This window comes from Marmota monax, unplaced genomic scaffold, assembly GCF_021218885.2.
Source record: "Marmota monax isolate L192 unplaced genomic scaffold, Marmota_monax_Labrador192_F-V1.1 WCK01_AAM20220418_F8-fsc00004, whole genome shotgun sequence".
Taxonomy (NCBI): domain Eukaryota; kingdom Metazoa; phylum Chordata; class Mammalia; order Rodentia; family Sciuridae; genus Marmota; species Marmota monax.
In genome coordinates, this window is record NW_026692881.1 from 19,938,739 (window position 1) to 19,956,423 (window position 17,685).

The 17,685-nt window shown below is 37.6% G+C and overlaps 1 protein-coding gene across 5 annotated transcripts in view; it reads right to left on the reverse strand.

Moving 5' to 3' along the window:
• Cfap43 (cilia and flagella associated protein 43) overlaps positions 1–17,685 on the reverse strand; it is an 88,520-nt gene that overhangs the window by 45,100 nt on the left and 25,735 nt on the right. For all 5 annotated transcript variants that reach the window (XM_046449886.2, XM_046449883.2, XM_046449884.2 and 2 more), the window contains exons 8-12: positions 16,870–17,001; positions 13,206–13,322; positions 8,383–8,463; positions 5,297–5,445; positions 3,683–3,786 (exon numbers count right to left, since the gene is read on the reverse strand). In XM_046449886.2, the coding sequence (XP_046305842.1) occupies positions 3,683–3,786; positions 5,297–5,445; positions 8,383–8,463; positions 13,206–13,322; positions 16,870–17,001 (583 nt within the window). The remainder of the gene's footprint in view (positions 1–3,682; positions 3,787–5,296; positions 5,446–8,382; positions 8,464–13,205; positions 13,323–16,869; positions 17,002–17,685) is intronic.

Sequence of the window (17,685 nt, forward strand, 5' to 3'; positions counted from 1 at the left end):
CTTCTTACCATCCCCAATTATGATATCACATTATAGACTTGCCTTTATACAAACTTTAGAACCAAATTTATTTATCAGTATATCCAGTGACTTTTAAACATAAGTGACAAGAACATTTTTGATGGGGCTAGGATTGTGGCTCAGCAGTAGAGCGCTCGCCTAGCACGGGCAGGGACCGGATTCGATCCTCAGCACCATATTAAAAATAAAAGCATTGTGTTGTGTCCATCCACACCTAAAAAGTAAATATTAAAAAAAAAGATGCTCACCTTTAAAAAAAAAAAAACATTTTTGATGAACTGATGGAAGTTCTTCCCTGATTATATCTAGATCAGCAGAGTGCCCCCAGCTTGGTTTAGCTTCTTTCCCATCTGGGGTGGCTTCCAGAGTCTATCATCTCTACCCATCTGCCCCCTGTGTGCCCTGTGCCCTGGCACAGGCACTCCAGCCAGTTTGCCCACTCTTTTTTTAACTTTTTAAGTTGTAGATGGACAAATATCTTTATTTATTTTTATGTGGTGCTGAGGATCCAACCCAGTGCCTCACACATGCAAGGCAAGCACTCTACCCTGGGCTATAGCCCCAGCCGAGTTTGCCCACTCTAAATATCTGATGAGCTCAGGCACTGGTGTTCTTTGCGTCTGTACATCAGCAAGGCATATTGTGCCTGCAGCCCACTGTGGGTTCACTCCACACTTACCTCTCCATCTCGGAGGGGTGATACTGCAGCTGTCCCCCTTTTCAGCCCCTTCCCCAGATGTGCACGTAATGCATGCCCTTACCTGTTCCTCAACAGGAAGATCAAGGCCATCTCACTCAAACTCAGCCTCAAGATTCTTATCCTGACTCTCTCATCTTCTTTCAGTTTCGTTCCTCTTCCTTTATTTCCATAATGAGGCAGGAATCAATCTCAGGCCCCATCTGTGATTTTGAGACTACCCCTCCAAACCCAATTGGACCTTGTACTATCAATCACCTCTTGTTTGTCTGTGGTAGGGATTAAACCCAGGGGAGCCCCTTCAATGAGCTATACCCCTTCACTGAGCTATACCCCCAGCCTTTTTTATTTTTAATTTTGAGACAGGGTCTTGCTATGTTGCTTAGGCTGACCTTGAGCCTGAAATCCTCTTGTCTCAGCCTCCTGAGTTGCTGAAATCACAGGTGTGTGCCACAGTGGCACCCCCACACCCACCAAGTTCAATCACTTCTTTGGTCTTGTGTCCCCAAGTCTCCTTCTATTCTGCTCTGTCTTCTGATAAGAACTGTCCTTCAACTCTGCTTCCCTTCAGTTTGGTATCTGATTCTTCCATCCTGGGTAAACTTCCTAAAATAGTCTTGGCATTTAATCACTCCATTTTCTTACCTCTAGTCCCTCCCTGACCTCTTTGTCTCTCAGGGGTTCCCTGCAGATCATCCTTGCAGCACTCACACCAGTCACAGCTGCACCTTCACCCAGCCCGCCTTCCTCATGCTTTTTGGTGGGGCAGGGCTGTGACTCCCGGTTTTCTCATTACTCTGACCTAGCCTCAGTTTTCTCCACTGCCTCCTCTTCCTCTGTCCACACCTTCAATGCAAAACAGACTAGTGTTCCATTCCCAGTTTCTCATCCCACCCACTGGCCAAGGAAAGATGTTAAGAAGTGGGATACTTAGGCAGCATGTATCTGTCCACCCTGAGGTTGGTCACAGGATCTACCACACTAGGTGCCATCTAATTGACATATTGAGATTGCTTGTTTGGCTCCAGTAAACATTCAGATTTGCTTCACTAATCAATGTTCATGCTTTCAAGATCAGAATTCTATTATCAAGCCTTGAACTGTGTATTTCTATCTCCAAACTAATGCTAAATATCCCCAAATGAATTGCTTATTGGCTTCAAATATACAGAATTGAAGCCTCAAAACCTTTCTTCTTCAAATTAATGACACCACAAACTTCCACTATCCAGGTTAGAAAGTTTGGAGTAAATGCTGGTCTCTCCTGCTGTGGTTTGTATTGTTTCCCCCAGAGACTCTGGGGTCAAGTCCTGGTTTCCAGCCTGTGGTGCTATTGGGAAGGGTGGAATCTTTAGGAGGTGGGGCTCAGTGGAAGGAAGTTAGGTTGCTGGGGGCATGCCCTGAAGAGGACATTGGGACCCCAATTCTTTCCTCTGTCTTCCTTTTCTTCCCAAACACCCTAAGGTGAGCAGCTCTTGGCCAAAATGTACTGCCTCACCACAGGCCCAAAAGCTATGGGACTGACTATGGACTGAAACCTCCCAAACTGTGAGCCCAAATGAACCTTTTCTCTTATAACTTGATTTATCTCAGGTATTTGTTATAGGACTAGGAAGCTAACATACCTCCTTTTCACATATAATCAAATACCAAGTCCTACCAATCCCATCACTCAGAGTTGTTTCCTCTTCTCTCTTTCCAAGACACTGCATGGGTTTGTGCATTGTGCACATGACCTGAAGTTGGTCTTTCTGAGTTTTGAGTCCTGAATCTTCCACTACCTACCTGTGTGATCTTGAACAAGTACTTAACCCTGCTGTGCCTCAATTGCCTCATCTATAAAAAGTGAATAACAACAGTCATCTATCTCACAAGAGTTGCTAATGGAGTTAACACACACCGTAGAAAACTTGCTATCATATAGCAAGGCACCCCTCAATAAACACCAGCTGCCATTATGATAGAGTATTGTTATCTCTTGTCTTGACTACTAGTACAGCTTCCTTATTCATTTCTCTTATTCCATTCTCTTTTCTTTCTACTATATCCTTCACATGCATGCCTGAGTCATCCTCTGAAGACCAAGCCAAAGCCAAATAATGTCAATTCCATCTTGAAATTTCTGATGATGTCTCATTGAGCACAGAATAAATTCCAGAGTCCTTGGAACGATATTCAGGGACCTTTGTCATCTTTTACACTTAATTGTCATGGGCACCTTCTAATAAACTCTTCCATTTCCCTGTTACATCAGACTTCATTAAATTTTTTTTTATCTTGAGCTGTAATATTAATACATCCCATCCCACACCTATGGAATCCTCAGAGCTCACTACTTTTCTTTGGAAAACCCTTCCTTTACCATCTTCACCTCCATACCTGTACACAGCTTTACCTCTTTCCCTCACACCTGGGAGAATTAATTGCTCTGCCTCTGGGCCAATGCAGAACTTTGCTTTGTTCTCCCCTCACTAAGTTGTCTCCTTGACCTTTTCATTTCCCACAGGCCTAGATTTAGCATTTTGCTCTTACTAGGCACTTGATATTCTTAGAAATTCATGAATGAATTTAGAAAATGTTTTTGAGGGAATATATACATGTTTGGTACTTAAAGCCAGAGAGGAAAGAATTAGTTCTTAAATAAATATTAAACATCTAAATATCATTTAAAAGTATTTCAGGGAGAAACTATCCTTATTCCTCCTTAAAATATACATCAGAAATATTCAGCCACATTCAATACTTGATTCAAGAAATTTCTTTAGCATCAGATAGCAGGTAACTCTAACACAGCAAATACCTCTACATATAATGTGGGGATCCTCCTAAATGACTGTTATCTAAATGTTTCTCTTTTTAAAAACATAATACAAATAATTATTTTGCTATAGTTCTATTTTTCTAACCTGAAATTCTTTGAAATAAAGTGAATGGTATTTTAAATTAATACATATTCTGTCATACCTACGAATCCTAGGATCTCAAATGAGCTTGAAGGATTGGCATTCATAATAAAGATGTTTCCTTCTGAGGATCCAACAAACAGAAATATTCCTCGCTGATCAAAACTAGAAAGAAGAAATCTAATTATCAGATCCTACTTGCTTCATCAGAGAGATAGTGAACAAGTATATGGATGTGTGGCCAAGGAGATATGCTCAAAACCCATCACCAATGGTAGTTAATAAGTCTCTGACCTTGTGAAAGCCAAGCAATCACAGGTAGACGTAACCACTGTGCTCTATACCCATACCACAGAGGACATGAAGATGTCCTTCCACACAGGACGATGCCCGAAACATGGACAACTGTGTCACTGTAAATGAATAAAGTAAGTCAATAGAGCTTTCTTGTTATTTCAAGTGGGAATAAGCCATTCTCAAATTAGGGCTGGGTGTGACATTCAGTACCCCATGAATGGTCTGTGGCAGGATGAGGAGGATGTGGTGAAACATCTCTTTAGTCCCTCAAATTAGAAAAAGTGAGGAGAGACAAATCAGAATAAGAGAAGTGGGTCTGAGAAAGAAGAGGCACCCAGGAAATACCATGTGTATAGAAGAGCAGAGTAGAGTGGGGAGGTGATAGCCGGCTGGTGACAGCAGGCCGGGCTGGATGCTCCGCAGCAACAGCACAGAGGGCAGAAACCAGCTCCTCCACGCTGCCTGCAAAACCTTCAGCAAAGTCTTCTCAGTGCCTCTTTGGACCTGAATCCCCTAATCTGTCCAGCAGGGACAAGCAGACTTCCTTAAGAGTCCCATCCAATGAACTCCAGTAAGCTGTCAAGCAGGGCACAAATGTCAGTGTGTAATATTTACTGTTTTGATAAATTTTAAAAAGAAAGAGCAATAATAACAACAGCTTTTAAGTTCAAATACAATGTATCTACACTGTCTTCTTAAAAATAATGCTTTAAAAGACTTTAAACAATCTGAATGTCTATTAACATACTGTTATTTTTTTTAATGTTGAAATGTTCATATAATGAATCCAATGCTGCTATCTATAAAGAAGAATGAGGAAGGTCTTTATGTGGACATAAAAATTCTCTAAGATAGACTATTTGGGGAGTAGTGAAAATAAATAAGTGAAAAATAAAACAAGGTCCAGAACACTGTGTAGTTTGCTCCCTTTAAGAGCAGTGGCAGCGACTCTGAGGCCCAGAGGCCTGGTCTCTGATCCCAACACATGCCACTGCCTGTTTAAACTCTTCATGCCTCATCATCCTCACCTGTAAAATGGAGGGAGGAGCAGCTATAACAGAAGCACCTGGCACAAGTGAGCGCTCAATAATTATTCACAAATGCAAAGAAGTGCTTATCTTTGCAATTGTTTATGGATAAAATGCCTTTGGAAAGGGACACAGGACATTCGTAACAGGCTGCCTCCAGGGAGAGAACTTGGTGTTCGGGGAACTTTCCATACACACCCCTCTGTACCTTGTGAACACTGAACCAAATGAAGGTTTTATATGAAAACCAAATGAAACACGCAAAACTCAAGATTCAAAACAGTGATAGTTTTGCTGGAATCCTCAACAGACAGGCTGACAGAAGCGTGCCAGGAGGAGGAGGTGCTCACATGAGGTGCTGCACAGCAGACTTGGAGAGGAAGGCCTTGTGGATCACCCCAGGGGAGTCCACCTCTTGGACATCCAGGAAGTACACGTAGCCATCCACAGTCCCCACAACAGCGGAGTGGGAGGAGGGAGAGCAAGCCAGGGCTGTGGTCTGTTGAAGAGAAACCCCACAAAATGAAGCTTGCTTTCCTGCAGGTAGGAAGTCTACGGGGCTGGGGTGCAGCTCCTTGTGAGAGCTATGCTTAGTGTGTGCAAGGCCCTGGGTTCCATTCTCTGCACCAAAAAACAATCACAAGCAAAACAAAAAATGTCTACAATTTTTTGAAAATACTGCAGAATGAGAGTAGTAAGTGTGGTATGTGGTGTGGTACTTATTTCAAATTACAGACTCAAGCCTCCTGAGCTCTCCAATTGTATAAGCAGTCACAGGAATCTGTACATATTATTTTTTAAAATTTTTAGTTTAGTTGTTGATGGACCTTTATTTTATTCATTGATTTATATGTGGTGTTGAGAATTGAACCCAGTGCCTCACACATGCTAGGCAAGTGCTCTACCACTGAGCCACAAGCCCAGCCCTTGTACATCTTATTTTGCTAAAATTAGAATGATAGCATATAAAGAGGTTTCTGGAAGTTTAAACCATAGCATCATTTTAATCTCTAAATGATGTTAAAATGATTATGTCAATCATCTATCTAAATGATTGTGAAAAAAATAGACCAAAATAATAAAAATAAAATATTTAAAATTAATTTCTAGAATCTTCTAGACATTTTTGTAGAATGTGATTTTTAAAAACAACTGTTTTTCTCCAAGTAATGTAGATCTTGGGGCGCTGGTATGATGGAGGAAGACTTAAGAAGATAACTATGTCAGTTCAAAGAAGGGCATAAGAGATCCCTGTTTATTTCAAATTATTTATATAGAATACAATGTCTAAGAGAATAAATTAACTCCTATAATACTTAAGGAATCTTTAAATATTTCAGAAATGTTTAACTTATCTATGATTATTCTTTGTGGAATATTAGGACTGAAAAAGAACTTAAGAAATCATCATTTTGCAGAATAGTAAACAGAGGCCAAGGAGTACATCAACTGCCTAGGATCCCATAGCTGTGACAAAGCTCATATGAGTACCTGGTGTCCTGCCCCATTACAATGCAATTTTAGTGGGCTTTTATTAATCTTAATTTTACCTGAGAGATTTTATGAAACTTCTTAATGCGTATGTGTGTGTGTGTGTGTATTCCCCAAATAATCACCTGAAACTCTCCTCCATCCCAGGGCAAAAGTGGTTAATCTAAAGAAGTATAGCACTAGCCAGAGGAGTCTTCTGTACCCTTGAAGGTGTCATCAAGGAAAGCTGCTGGTGTGTAGCCATTGTGGGGCTGAGCCAGGCTCCCTGAAGACCACTGGGTTCACAGTGGCACAGGCAGGCAGATCTGGCCCCAGCATCACTGGGCTTGTCTGGATCAATTCTCTGTAGGGCAGTAGTGTCCTCCAAAAGGGACAACCCAGTGCCCCTCCACAGCACAGGCTGGATCTCATGAATGTCCAAGGCCTGATTTGGAGCTCTGTGAAGTTGGTGGAGGCCTTCTGATGGTGCCTGTGTCCCTCCTTGGCCAAGAGGAGCAGGATGGGACCAGGTTAAATAGGGCCCTGGGGGTATTGGTAAGCATTTGAGTCTCTCATCTGTAAATGGAGATGTGATCAGATGAACTTGTAAGATCTTATCTAGTTCTAGAAATGAATACAGATAAGCATTTGCCGCACAAATTACAGAGTCTTCTGTTTTATGGTCTTTTAGTCCAGAGTTTTTAACTTTACTTTTGAGGGAGAGTTTCATTTATACCATGGAATTATGTGTCCTATGCATCTTGTAATATTCTAACATAAGATATGATACTTAGTCTTTTATAATTGAGATTTTAATTTTATAAAGGGGAAAGGTTGTGACTTCCTGACCTACTAAGATCCATAGCACATCTAGAACTGCATAATGTAGCAAATGATGATAATTAATACAAAAGTCCCACCATTACAATTGTTTCTTGGTCCTTTTTTAAAACATTATTTTATGCAAAATACACGATGAACATGCAGTATCATGTTGGTATCACATTGAGACAGGTGCTGTGGAGGTTGTGGTTCGTTCTATTGCAATAATATACTCTCCTCCTGGCAAATTTCTTGCATATGCACTGAGAAACCACCCTTCCCTATTTTCAGGGTTGAGTGGAATGGATCTCACTCCCATTTCTGGGGTTGAGCTTAAGCCAATTAGCATTTCTCATTTCCTTAGCCATATTAATTAGTTCAAGGACATCATCAAAACAATAGATAGAAAAGAGAAGCTTCTTCCCTGACAATGAGGTGTAATGTTGGAGTCTGTGGCATCTGCAGCCCACTAAATGAGACAAAAGTAAAACTAAAGGCATATGGTGGAGACAGAGAGAAACAGGTCCTTGGGTAATATGATTTGAGCGACTGGACTGAGGCACACATGAGGCCGGACAAGTTTTGTTCTTTATAATTGACTGAACCAATAGCCCTTACTTTTTAATTTTGGCTTTATCTGGTTAGAGTGGTAATTTTCTTTCATTTCTAACTGATCTCCTTGTAAAGCAGGGCCATTTAACTATCTATGGTTAAGGGGCTGTTTCTTTTCTGAGTAAAAGCAATGACCGCCCTCCTTCCCACCCCAGCATACTCTTCCTCCCTTGCCCTGGCACTAAAGCTTTTTGCTGGTGGAACCTCAGCTTGCCTTGCAAAGAGCCTACACAAGAGACACCTGCAGGTCTACAATGAAGCTGTGGCATGAATGAGATAGAAACAACTAGGATTTCAGAAGTAACTGCTATCAGGGAAAAAATTATCCTTTCCTATACAACGAAATAACATGCTATGTTTCACTCTCTGGGATGCAGCATAGACTCTGCACACAAGGATTACTCTAAAGCTATAAGGTGAAAATGTAATAAACCTTCAGTAGCAAGTATTTGTCCAGACTACTGAAATGTGAATATAGAAGGCAGACCAAATTAGAATTCAATTAAAAAAAAAATCTATCAGGCACACTTACTGGAGTATTCAGATAAATCCTGCTTTCACAAATACAATCCTCCATCCACCAAATACAAACTTCCCCCGAATGTGTGACTGTCTGTAAAAGAAAAAGGCAACTCTAAATGGAAAATAAGACTTTTCTACAGATGAATGTTCTAAATCGCTTTCTAGTACATCAGTGTGAGGCATTAATCAATTAAAAAAATAAGTAAATAAAAGGTATTATAACCATCTACAATTAAAACAAAATTTTAAAATGTCATCATATTAATATAGCTTCTACATAATTATTTTACAAGTTCAACATCAACACTTTTTTCTGAAGAAATGTCTTTAATACAATTTAAGTAACATATAATAACTAGCTAGGATTAGAAAAGTAAAATAAAGAGTTTTTCATGTAATATATTTAAGATAAAAATTACTTAGAAAGTCAATGCAATTATTGCCTAATGAATAAGCCTAGAAAATAGGAAATCATACACTGTTCTTTTTTTTAATTAACCGAATTTATTTTTTAGAGCAGTGAGCAGAAAATAGTGTTCCCCTCCCCCTCTACATATACACTTCTTCTATTATTAACATCTTCCCTAGTGTGGTTCATTGTTATGATTGATGAGCCAATGTTGATTTACTAGTATTGACTAAAGTCTGTAATTTATATTAGGGTTCATTCATTCTTTGTATCATACATTCTGTGGGTTTTGACAAATGTATAATGACACATGTTCATCATCATGGTATCATATAGAATGGTTTCACTGCCTTAAAATCCCCTGAGCTCCACCTATGATTTGGTATTGTATTTAAATAGTTACCACGACGTCTAAGGTCACTTGGATTTTCTCTTATGTTGTCTTCTAGGAGTTTTTTGATATTGTGTGTGTGTGTGTGTGTGTGTGTGTGTGAGAGAGAGAGAGAGAGAGAGAGAATTGTAAGATCTGTATCTAAATTCTTTGTTTTTTCCTTTGCATGTAAATGTTTAGTTGTTCCAGCACCATTTGTTGAAAAGATTATCCATTCTTGACTGAACTGCCTTTGCTCCTTTGCTAAAGACCACTGAGTATTTTTGTGTGGATCTACTTCTGGGCTCTCTATTTTGTTCCACTGGTCTGTACATTCACCACAATCACACTATCTGTATTCTTATAGCTTTATTCTAAATCTTGAAGTCAGAGTGTCAGTTCTCTGACTGTTCTTATCTTTCAATATTGTAATGACTATTCTGGGTCTTTTGCTTTTCTAAATAAATTTTAGAATCAGTGTGACAATTTTCAAATTAACTGAGATTTTAATTGTAATTACACTGAATCTATAGATCAAATTGGGAAGAACTGACAACTTGACAATACTGAATCTAGTCCTGTATACTATCTCTTCATTTATTTAGATCTTATTTGTCATCAGGGTTGATAGCTTTCCTCATATAGAGCATATACATCTTTTTGTCTGATTTACACCTAGTTCATTTTAGTGATGTTAATGTAAATGGTATTGTTTTTAATGTCAAAATCCAATTGTTTGGCCAGGCATAGTGCTGCATAGCTGTAATCCCAGTGACTTGGGAGGCTAAGACAGGAGAAAGATCTTAAGTTCAAAGCCAGCCTCAGCAATTTAATGAGGCCCTAAAAAACTTAGGGAGACCCTATCTCTAAATAAAATATAAAAAAGAGTTGGGGATATGGCTCAGTGATTAAGTTCCCTCAGTTTTAATCACCAGTACCACAAAAAAAAGGGGGTGAGGTAGGGTCAGGGTGGCAATGGTGTGGTAGGGATGCAGCTGAGTGGTAGAGCCCTTGCCTAGCAAGTGTGAGGCCCTAGTTCAATCCCCAGCATCACAACACACACACACACACACACACACACACACAAATTCCAGTTGCTCATTATTGGTATATAAGAAAACAATTGTCCTTTTTTTGCATGTTAAGCTTGTATCCTGAAATGTTGGTGTAATCTTTTAGTTCTAGTAGCATTTTGTTGATTCTTTAGGATTTTCTACAAAGGTAATCGTGACAACTGAGAACAAAGATAGTGTTATTTCTTCCTTCCAGTCTATATATATACCTTTTGTGTCTTTTTTTTTTTCTTATTGCATTAGATCACACATCCAGTTTGATGCTGAATAGGAATTTGTACCAGTAGGTATGATGTTAACTGAAAGTATTTTGTAGGTATTCTTTATCAGGCTGAGCTTCCTTCTACCCTTTATTTTCAGAGAGTTTTTAATCATAGATAGGAAATAGATTTTTTTCCAAACACTTTTTCTGCATGTAATGATAAAGTAATGTGATTTTTCTTGTTTAGGTTATCATGTTTAACCTAGATGTGATGGGTTAATTGATTTTTAATGTTGAATCAGCCTTGCATACCTGAAACAAACCATGGTGTAACCAAACACTTGGTCATGGTATAAAATTCTTTTTTACATATCTTTGCACTCAGTTTACTAATACTTGTTGAGGATGTTTTCCATCTGTGACCATGAGAGATATTGGTCTATAGTTCAGTTTTCTTGTAATGTTTTTGTATAGTCTTATTATTAGGGTAATGCTTCAGAGAAAAGAGTTTGAAAGTATTCCTTTTGCTTCTGTTTTCTAAAAAGGATTGTAAGATTGGTATTATTTCTTATTCAAATGTTCACCAGTGAACCCCTCTGGGCCTGGTGCTTTGTATTTTGGAAAGTTATTAATTATTTATTCAATTTCTTTGATTTTAGGCCCTTTCTGAATAACTATTTCTCTGTGAGTTTTGGAAGATTGTCTTCTAAGGAAGTGGTTCATTTGTTCTTGATTATGAGATCTGTGGGCATGGAGTAACTCATCATATTCATTTATTATCTATTTAATATCTATCATGGTTTTTCTCTGATGACCTTTCTTTCGTTTCTGATTTTAGTAATTTTTATTTAATTAAAATGAATTAAACTGGCTAAATTTTTATCAATTTTATCAATCTTTTTTAAGAATCAGATTCTGGGCTCCTTTTTCTAGGTCAATATCCTATTTGTAATTTTATTGATTTATCCCATAATTTTTATTTTCTCTTTTCCAATTACTTGGATCTAATTTGCTCTTCTTTTTCTAGTTTCCAAAGGTGGTAGCTTAGATGACTGATTTTAGCTTTTTCTTTTCAAATAAAGGTATCCAATATTATACAAATTTCCCTCTAAGTACTGCTTTCACTGCATCCCCCAAACTTGGTAAGTTGTATTTAATTTTCATTTAAAATTTAAAAATTTTTCTTGAGACATTTTCTTCAACCTATCTGATATTTAAAAGTGTGTTGCTCAATTTCCAAGTTTTTAGGTGTGGGAGGGTTTCTATTATTGACTTTTTTTTTTTTAAACAGTCCTAGGGCTTGAACCCCAGGCCTTGTACATTCTAGACAAGTACTCTACTACAGAAATATCCAGCCTATAATTAATTATATATCAATGCCATTGTGTTCTAACAACATACTTTGTATGGTTTATTTTTCTTTCAAAGTTGTTAAGACGTGTTTTGTGGACCAGCTGTGATCTCTCTCTATGAATGTTCTATGCGAGCTTGAGGGGAGTATGTATTCTGCTATTGTTGGATGAAGCATTCTGTAGATGTCAGTTATGTGCAGTAGATTAATGATGCAGTTCATTTTCACTATGTCCCTACTGATTTTGATTTTCTGCCTGCTAAATCTATGTCTCTGAAGAATTCCTTTTAACCATTCTTGCAAGGCAAGTCTACTGACAAGAAATTTCCTTGATTTTCATTTTTTTTGGAGAAATAATTTCTTCTTTACTTTTAAAGGCTAGTTCACTGGATACGAACTTCCAAGTTAGTAGGGTTTTTTTTTTCTTTCTTTCTTTCAATATTTTAAGTATTCTCTTGTTTGCATGGTTTCAGAAGAAAAGTTCAATGTGATTCTTATCCTGGTTCTTCTTTGGGTAAGTTGCCTTTTCCCCCCTCTGGCTTCTTCCAAGTTTTTCTCTTGGTTTTTGCTGCCTTGCATGGCTTGTATGGTTTTATTTTTTAGAACATTGATAAATCATATGAAAACTGAAATATGTTTCTTGAGATCAATAAGGATAAACAATAGACATTGGGAAAGAAGTACATAGTTTTCCCCTCCTCCCCTCTCTTTCCTTCTTCCTTTTCTTTCTTTCTTTTTTCCCCCTGCTGGTCCTGGAGATTGAATCCAGGGCCTCACACATGCTAGCCAAGTGTCCAACCACTGAGGTATATTCCTAGCCCAGAAATACTCAGTTTCTAAATGCACCAGTTTTCTTTTCTCCCCTAAATAGGCTGAATTAATGATGTGTGAACGACACATATTTAATCTTCATTCTTGGGTGGTGCTGTTTTATCACTCTGGAAGGAGATAAATACTAACAGATTACCGGGTGCTGACAAGTCATTAGCATGAATGTGTTGAAATCCTTGCTTGCAGACTTGGGTGGTGAATATTAAAAGGATGGCTTCTAAGATAATATTATGGAGTCACAATAGGATGACATCATTCTGCCTGAGCAAAAAAGATTTGATTATGAAAGTGTTTGGCTTTTCTACAAGTACTCAAAAATACCCTCTGCCTCTTATTTGTACATGAATTTCCAAAGTTACCTAATTAGATATGGATAGGAATTTAATCTAGAAACATCACATCTTTTTTTTTACGTATTTATTTCTTTTAGTTGTACACAATATCTTTGCTTTTTATTTATTTATTTTTATGTGATGCTGAGGATCTAAGCCAGGGCTTCACATGCGCTAGGCGAGCGCTCTACCGCTGAGCCACAACCTTAGTGCCAGAAACATCATATCTTTAAATCCTATTGTGCCATATTAAGATATTCCTTACCATGAAGTATTTGGTTCCAGGTGTGATAAAGTCAATTGCTTGGAATTTCCCATCACAAGCATCTAGGACTTTTTCTAAGGTTGGCTTCTCATCAAAAGTGTAGATACAAACAGATCCCTGATAAAAGAAAGAAGGAAACATCTTACAACATTGTGTATGTAGTTCAACAAATATTTATTTAATGCCTACTATGAACAAAGCACCTTGTAGGAATAGGTGATGGAAAATCACAGAACTGATCTTAAAAAACTTAAACTCTAGATGCTTGATTTGTTTATTGATTGATTGATACATTTTCACTAATTAAAATAATAAATAGGACTTCCCTGATTCCAGGCATTTGTTTTTTTTAAATTTATAAAACATAACAAAACACTTTCTCTGATTTTAAAAATAATGTGTATTTATGTAGAGAAGTTGGAAAACATGGAAAAACAGAAAAGTTTTTAAGATGAACTAAATCCTGGCACATGTTAAACACAATGGGAGGGGAGGCATGGATTTAAAATTCAAGCCTTTGTAAAAATCCTCAAAATGTGGCCGAGGCGGTTACTTTATGACTTGTTTGTCATTCTCAGCTCTCAGATTCACTTCTCAAAACTAGAAAAATCTATCTGTAATGTATGCATCTCTGTCAAGCAGCTATGATATAATGTGGTCACTTAGTCAGCAATAAGTAACTTGGTTTCAACTGGTTCAAGTTTACTAGAATGAAACACAATTTTTTAATTTTTAATTTTTATTTTTTTAGTTGTAATTGGACATAATACCTTTATTTTAATGTGGTGCTGAGGATCAAACCCAGGGCCTCACATGTGCTAGGCGAGCATTATATTGCTGAGCCACATCCCAGCCTCTAAACACAAAATGTTCTTATTTAACTAAAAAATACAACTCTGCGTAGTTCAAAATTTGGCAGGTATTTGCTAATTTTACCTCTCATTCATTCTGTCAACAAATACTGAATGGATGCTGGGGCTCTGTAAGAGGACAAAATAGATAGAAATTCCCTGCTCTCCTGGCACTTATGTTTTACTGGGAGACTCAGACAATAAATCATATATCCCCCCAAATCTTTAAAGTTAAATAAAGACAATTGTAAGAAGAGAAAAAGAAGAAGAAAGCAGAGAAGGAGGATACTACAAGACAAAATAAGGGAGTAAAGATTTAAGCCAAGCTGGGCATGGTGGTGCAAGCTTGTAATCTTAGTGGCTCAGGAGGCTGAGGCAGGAGGATCACAAGTTCAAAGGCCAGCCTCAGTATTTCAAATGTTTATATATTCCTGGTGAACTTAATTTTTTTATTATTTCAAAATAAAGCCATTTTCGGGCTGGGGTTGTGGCTCAGTGGTAGAGCACTTGCCTAGCATGTGTGAGGCACTGGGTTCGATTCTCAGCACCACATATAAATAAATAAAAAAATTAAAAAGTCCGTCAATAACTAATAAAAATTTGAATAAATAAATAAATAGATAAATAAATAAAGCCATTTATTTTGGGTAAGGATTCCAGGCATTGGTAGAGTGCATGCACAAGGCCCTGGGTTCGATCTCCAGCAACAACAACAAAAAAAACCCAAGACTATTTTGTCTAATATTAGTATACCCAGGCTATAATTGCTGACCCCTGTGCCACATTGAAGATATTCCATTATTTCTTACTTACATTATTACCATAGAGAAATCAGTTATTAGTCAAATTGAAATTCCTTTGAAGTAATCTGTCTTTTCTCTTAGACTAATTAAAAAATTTTTCTTTGTCTTGTTTTTCAAGAATTTCACTTGGGGAAGTCTAAATGTGAATATTGTTTTATGGATCTTGCTTGGGCTTTGCTGGTCTTCTTTAATCTGTAAATTCATCTCTAATCAGTTCTGGAAATTTTCAAGTCAGTATCTTTCTAAGTATTGCCCCTGTCTCACTCTCTCTTCTGTCTGGATGCCAATCAAATAGATCTTTTCACTGTATTATTTGTGTCTCTTATTCTACCTTCTGTATTTCCCTCCCTTTTGTTTCTCTGGGGTACATTCTAAAGAATTTCTGATTTACCTTCCAGTTTATAAATTCTCTTTTTAACCATATCCAAACTTCTGTTACTTTTGTTCATTTAATTTTTGCTTTGTTAGTATGTTTTTCTTTTTTTTGAACCTTTATTTGGGTCTTTTTCCTCTTCTGTTATGATAATTTTAAAAATAGTTTTTTCTCCTCCATAGATGTTGTAAGTTTATCATTTATTTATTAAAATAGCTGTTTTGACTTCTGGTAATCACCAGAAACTGAAGTCTTTCCATATTCAAATTTAAGTTTATTAAACTTTATTTGTAATCTACCTAAAATTGTTGCCTAGCAATGTAAGTGGATGCAAATCCTGACCTTTGAGGGTCATTCTATTAAATTAGGAGTCCTGACAGTATAACTCAGTCATGAGTTTTTACTCTGCATTGATTCAGCTCCCTTCTTCTCTTAAGAGATCTCGTTTTCTTTAGAGAACAACCTATATCCCCAATGTCAAACCATATATGGATGGGTTGACTCTACCTAGGGCCCAGGGCTAGACATGAGGTCTGGCCAATCAGAGCTTAGACTCCCCCTGATAATAGTGACTGATCCAGGGGTAGACAAGACTTGTCTACCTGAATCTATGTTCCAGGGCATTTTTTCCCCAGCTGGTAACATTCTACCAAAGTCATCACGAGGACAGAAGTACAAATGAGAGCTGCAGGAGGCTCTCAGTGCCACAAGGGGAGAGTCTGCATAGCAATGGAAATTGCAGAGGGGAAGCAGTTAAGAGATTCAAGAAATAAGGCCCAATGGGAGCCCCTGGATTCAGATCCACTCTTTGTTCTTTCAGTTACATGAATGAAAATGAACATTTCTACTTAGAATGGAACCACAAATTGACCCAGTTATCCCACTCCTCAGTTTATACTCAAAGGACTTAAAATCAGCATACTCCAGTGACACATCAATATTTAAAGCAGCTCAATTCACAATAGCTAAGCTATGGAACCAAGCTTCAACAGATGAATCAATAAAGAAAATCTGGTATATATATAATGGAATATTACTCAGCCATAAAGAAAAATAAAATTATGGCATTTGCTGGTAAATGGGTGGAACTGGAGACTATCATGCTAAGTGAAATAAGCCAATCCCCCAAAACAAAGGCCGAATGTTCTCTCTGATATATCTGGATGCTAACACACAATAAAGTGGGGGAGAGGGAAGAATAGAAGTTCATTGGATTAGACAAAGGTGAATGAAAGGAAGGGAGGGGTATGGGAAAAGGAAAGACAGTAGAATGAACTGGACAGAACTTTTCTATGTTTATATATGAGTATACAATCACTGAAACTCCACATCATGTACAACTTCAAGAATGGGATCCTAATTAGAATAAGTTATACTCCATGTATGTCTAATATGTCAAAATATACTTTACTGCCATGCTTACTTAAAAAGAACAAATTAAAAAAAAAGAAGAAAAAAAATGAACATTTCTTTTTCATTTGGGCCTTTGAAATTGGGTAGTTTTTCATTTGTAACTGTAAGATTCCTGAGTAGTAGAAAATCACTATGTGGCACACTCTGTCTTTTATTCCTGTCATGCAATGATGACAATAATATTATCTGAAAATTGCATATCAAGAAATTACCATCTCACATACCTTGTCTGTTTGAATCAGCAACATTTTGTAACTGGGAGAAAACAGCATATGTTCTACAGGCCCTTCAGTCTCAAGAAAAGTCTCCACTTTATAACTTGAATCTTTAATAATGAAGGAGTACACAGAGCCTTCCTACAGACCAAACACAATGAGATAAAATCAGAAAGTCAGTCTTGCTCAATGCATGGTACAATTTCTTCATCAGGCAAAGTCTGTGGATTACCAACACTGTTTGGCGTGGTCATCTGTGTTTACACTTTCTAGAACACACTGTTCTTTCATATTTATTCAGGCAACTTTTAACCAGGTTCCTTGATCATTCTTCAGTTTTATCTCTGTTATGACACACTTTTCAGTTCCCTAAAATTTTGCTGATCACTCCTTTATTGCTTGTCTAGCATTTATCTCTCACCACGTTCTTCACTGTAAAGGAGGTGGGACAAACGAGGCAGTTTGTTGGCTTGTGTGCAGCAATCTCCTTATTTCAAAGGACACCAGCCCTAAGTAAATTTCTTAATCATTATTATGTGTGTTTCCTAAATGACCCAAGGATGGGGTGGGGGTGCCTTTTATTTCCTTCACATCCTCTTCTCCAGTTCCTCACACAGTGCTAGACAATGGCAGCCATCCAGTAAAAATGAGTTGGTTGGCTGATTGGCTATAAATAGGTTTGAGTTAATTTCACTACCCTTAAAAACAATTTGAGTTATTTTTATAACAGTGAGGAGGCTTTGGGAAAAAGTATCCTGCATTTCCTAAATTTAACCCTGGTATAACCAAGAGCAGGTGTTTGCGAGATGGCTGGACATGGGATGC